General features: G+C 43.9%; 1 protein-coding gene across 1 annotated transcript in view; it reads left to right on the top strand.

The window, feature by feature from the left end:
- The window catches only part of LOC111669173 (receptor-type tyrosine-protein phosphatase O-like), a gene marked incomplete at its 3' end in the record, with an annotated part of 32,033 nt that overhangs the window by 22,025 nt on the left and 5,370 nt on the right, over nucleotides 1–4,638 (top strand). The window contains exons 5-11 of the mRNA XM_087179070.1: nucleotides 2–151; nucleotides 298–459; nucleotides 1,107–1,303; nucleotides 2,265–2,385; nucleotides 2,481–2,674; nucleotides 2,784–2,895; nucleotides 4,458–4,625. Of these exons, the coding sequence (XP_087035196.1) occupies nucleotides 2–151; nucleotides 298–459; nucleotides 1,107–1,303; nucleotides 2,265–2,385; nucleotides 2,481–2,674; nucleotides 2,784–2,895; nucleotides 4,458–4,625 (1,104 nt within the window). The remainder of the gene's footprint in view (nucleotide 1; nucleotides 152–297; nucleotides 460–1,106; nucleotides 1,304–2,264; nucleotides 2,386–2,480; nucleotides 2,675–2,783; nucleotides 2,896–4,457; nucleotides 4,626–4,638) is intronic.

The following is a 4,638-nucleotide window of genomic DNA, read 5'->3' as shown; positions in this document are numbered from 1 at the left end:
GACTCCAATGAGCCGGGGTCAGCCATGGGTCTCCCCTCCGACCCCCCCGTCCTGCCCACCAGACTGCCCCCCATCCTGCTGGAGCTGCGCTGGCTGCCCCCCAGACCCCCCACCAGCTACGACGGCTTCAACATCTACATCTACAGAGACGGTAAACATGCAGGAAGTGGATAGGATGAGGAATTTCACAATAAAGTTCAGTAGAGGAAGAAGAGTGTGATATTGATGATGATGATTATGATGAAGACAAAGATGATGAAGATGATGAAGATGACCTTCAGTCTCTCTGTTTTTCAGGGAATTCGACAGAAACAGCGACTGTGGATGAAAACACTCATGAGTTCTTCACTGAACTCACGGAACAAGGAACGTACCGAGTCCAGGTCGCCACCCTGAGCTCATCTGGAGACTGTGAGGCCAGAGAGAGCGCCGCCGACACCGGGTTCACCTTCTACCTCGGTAACAACAACGACACTGTCACTCTGCAGTGAACACACTCAATTAAGGATCAATAATATTATAGTTACAGAAGATTATAAATTAATGGATTAAAGGAATTCTATGTTCAAAAATCCTTTAAAATGAACCTTAAAAACATGATCCTGATAATAATTAAAATCATTCAGTGAATGTTTTGAGTCTGACTCATTATTATTTTCACTATGAATTGATTAATTATTGATTAGTCATTCAGAGTTAGAGATTGTGTATGTACAGTTTTTTAAAAATTTGATTTAATGTCATTTATCAAAATAAAATAATCAAATCGTCACTTTGATGAGCTGAAACCTGAAAATGGAAAAATGTCTTAAATAATAAATCCTGAAATATCAAAGTAGTTTTGATTAATTGATGAAATGTTGCAGCTGTAGATTATTTTTACAAGAAGTAGAATTTGAATATTTTAATTAAAATGTATTGAAGGGCTTCACTGCTTATTAATGGATAAATAATTGGATAATACAGTTTTAAAGGTTTTTTATGTTTGGTTCAACGTGGATTTAAAGACTGAACATGAATATTTTATTTAAAGAAAGAGAAACTGATCTGGTTTTCTTCTCTGAATCCCTGAAACCCACGTGGACTCGTGTATCTACCTGGTCCAGGTCCTGGTGGCGAGCTGCTGGAGGAGCTGAGGGAGCGTCCTCAGGCCGTCAGCGTCCGGCTGCTGGACTCCAGCACCGCCGCCGTGTCCTGGGCCTCGTCCTCCGAGAGCCACAACGGCAGCCTGGTGTCAGTGGTCTCTACGACCTGCCTGAGACCCAGTCTGAGCCAGAGGATGGAGAACACCTACTGCAGCGAGGTCAGGGGGACTGGGTCTGGGTCTGTAGACTGAGCTGGGTCTGGGTCTGTAAACTGAGCTGGGTCTGGGTCTGTACACTGGGTCTGGGTCTGTAGACTGAGCTGGGTCTGGGTCTGGGTCTGGGTCTGTAGACTGAGCTGGATCTGGTTCTGGGTCTGGGTCTGGGTCTGTAGACTGAGCTGGGTCTGGGTCTGTAGACTGAGCTGGGTCTGGTTCTGGGTCTGGGTCTGGGTCTGTAGACTGAGCTGGGTCTGGTTCTGGGTCTGGGTCTGCACACTAAGCTGGGTCTGGGTCAATTTGTGAGAATTAAAAACATTTAAAAATCTTCCTTGTAAAATCAGAACTTTGTTTTGTAATTTTACAGTTTTTTGTTTTACAGTTTTTGTTTGATATAATTTAGATTTTTATCATATTTCATTTAAACTATTTTTATAAATTACAACTTTGTGCACAAAATATGGCACTGTCTTTATTCTTCAAATACAGCTGAACTTCCTTTTCATTAATCTTATAATATCACAACTTTCTGTTGAAAACATTTCACCTTCTTCTTCTTCTGCGGTTACGACTTCACTTCCTGAAAATGATCTTTGAAATTAAAACTTTAGTATAGTAATAGTAACATTAGTAGTATTTATAGTATTTTTCTCTAAATCAACTTTCTTTTCAGAAATATTTCAGCTTCATTCTTAAAACATTGACTTATTTTTTAATGTGACATTTTCTTTTAAATTCAAATTCACATAAAAACTTTATTGTCAAACTTTTATGTCTTAATTCTTAATATTGACTTACGACTTTATTTCATCTTTATTTTTTGAATTATTAACATTAATTGAATAATTAATTAGAACATCTGGTTGTCATGTGACCTCAGAGCACGGAGGGTGTTGGAGGTCAGTGTTTGCTCAGCGGCACGGCGGCAGCGTGATCAGCAGGTTAAAGATTGTTTTTTTCACAGGAGAACTCGACGAGTGACGTCATCTCTAACCTGACCCCCGGCGCTCAGTACAGGGTGGTGGTCTATCACACCAACGGACCCCTGATCAGTCCTCCGTCTGAGCCCGTCATCATCGACATAGGTGAATGTCCGGAGTCATCCCAGGTTGTTCACCTGGACGTTCATTCACCTGGACTGTAGATATAAATCATCATATGTGTGTGTTTGTGATGTCAGAGCCCACTGGCGTGCGGGAGCTGGCTGTTTACCCTCTCAGTCCCACGGCGGTCATCCTCAGCTGGCAGCGTCCGTACCACGTGGCGTTCAGGAAGTACGTCCTGCAGACCTTCTTCTTCAACCCCGTCACTCTGGCCTCGGAGTGGACCACCTACTACGAGATTGCCGCCACCGCTTCCATCATCGCCTCCGTGGTAATGCAGACGAAAGCGTGTTTGCGTGTTATGACAGTGATTTCTTCTTCTTCTTCTGTGTGTTTTGACCGGTCTTCTCTTCCTCTCTGTTCCTGGTGTTTCCTCTCAGAGAGTCACTGACCTGCTGCCCGCCTGGTATTATAATTTCCGTGTTTCCATGGTGACGTGGGGCGACCCGCCACTCAGCTGCTGCGACAGCTCCACTGTGAGCTTCGTCACAGGTACTGAGGTGTCTGTCGTTACACCTCCCTCACGTTCATGTGTTCACGCTCATGTTTACTGTCGACTAATGAATTACGAGCAGCCGGAGTTCATGACGCACCGTCAGGTCGAACCGCCACACACACCTGAACAATCCAACATGTCTGCCATGAGCTTCACCTCATCAACAGTAACACTGTTTTCAGTCCAGTCAATTCTATTTTGTCATCAATGTCAATATTTCCTGTAGCTATTTCACATTAAAAGTAATCAAAGCACAAAATCCCCTCCTTTCCTGGTACGCTTTTAATGTGAAACATCTGCAGGAAGTGTTCGAACAATCAAGAAAACAGAAAAGAAGAAGTGACTAGAATAAATCAGTGAGTGAAAGCGGTGTTGTAGTTGAAGAGAAAGTGCTGTTTCACTTCCTGCAGATATTTCACATTAAAAGCCTACCAGCAGCTCAAAGCACAAAATCCCTTCATTTCCTGGTAGGCTTTTAATGTGAAACATCTGCAGGAAGTGTTGAGTTTTATTGACAACAATGGAGAAAACAGCAAAGTAGAAGGGACTGGAAATAATCAAAGAGTGAAAACAGATCGTGCTGTTTCACTTCCTGCAGGGTTTTCACATTAAAAGCTTCCCAGGAAAGGAGGAGATGATGTGCTTCGAGCAGCTGTTAGGGTTTTAATGTGAAAGATATATACAGGAAGTGTTGTTATGTTGACAGCCAACAGTTTCTTTTATATTTCTTGTAATTTTTCACTGAATCGATCACACATTGTAGATTTTTGTATGTTTTTAAAGTTTATTTATTTAATTTTTACAGGGACAAAGCAGCTGTTAGCCGTGTTAGCTAAAAGGCTAATTTTGTTACCCATTAAAATAACAACCAACAATTTGACCTGATTAATTCATTCATTTCTCTCTCTCTCTGTCTCTCTCTGTCTCTTTCTCTCTGTCTGTCTGTCTCTCTCTCTCTGTCTCTCTATCTGTCTCTTTCTCTCTGTCTGTCTGTCTCTCTCTGTCTGTCTCTGTCTGTCTCTCTCTCTGTCTGTCTGTCTCTCTCTCTGTCTCTCTTTCTTTCTCTCTGTCTGTCTGTCTCTCTCTCTCTGTCTGTCTGTCTCTCTCTCTGTCTGTCTCTGTCTGTCTCTCTCTCCGTCTGTCTGTCTCTCTCTCTGTCTCTCTCTGTCTGTCTCTGTCTGTCTCTCTCTCCGTCTGTCTGTCTCTCTCTCTGTCTGTCTGTCTCTCTCTCTGTCTGTCTCTGTCTCTCTCCGTCTGTCTGTCTCTCTCTCTGTCTGTCTCTGTCTGTCTCTCTCTCCGTCTGTCTGTCTCTCTCTCTGTCTCTCTCTGTCTGTCTCTGTCTCTCTCTGTCTGTCTCTCTCTCTGTCTGTCTCTCTCTCCGTCTGTCTGTCTCTCTCTCTGTCTGTCTGTCTGTCTCTCTCTCTGTCTGTCTCTGTCTGTCTCTCTCTGTCTGTCTCTGTCTGTCTCTCTCTCCGTCTGTCTGTCTCTCTCTCTGTCTGTCTCTGTCTGTCTCTCTCTCTGTCTGTCTGTCTGTCTCTCTGTCTGTCTCTGTCTCCAGCCCCGGAGGCTCCTCACATCTCCTCGGTGGATTACTCTCATGGCGTTCTGTACGTTCGTTGGACGTACGGTGAACTGTTCATCGACCTGTCACACTCCAGGATGCTGCACTGGCAGGTGGTCGCCGTCGGCAAGAAGGGACCAGAGAAGAGCTACTCCATCGATGTGAGTCATCCATTCAT

The sequence above is a fragment of the Seriola lalandi genome, unplaced genomic scaffold (assembly GCF_002814215.2).
Source record: "Seriola lalandi dorsalis isolate HSWRI2012SDOR001 ecotype SW California unplaced genomic scaffold, Sedor1 jcf7180002054778, whole genome shotgun sequence".
Classification (NCBI taxonomy): domain Eukaryota; kingdom Metazoa; phylum Chordata; class Actinopteri; order Carangiformes; family Carangidae; genus Seriola; species Seriola lalandi.
This window is presented reverse-complemented; position numbering and strand designations above follow the sequence as displayed.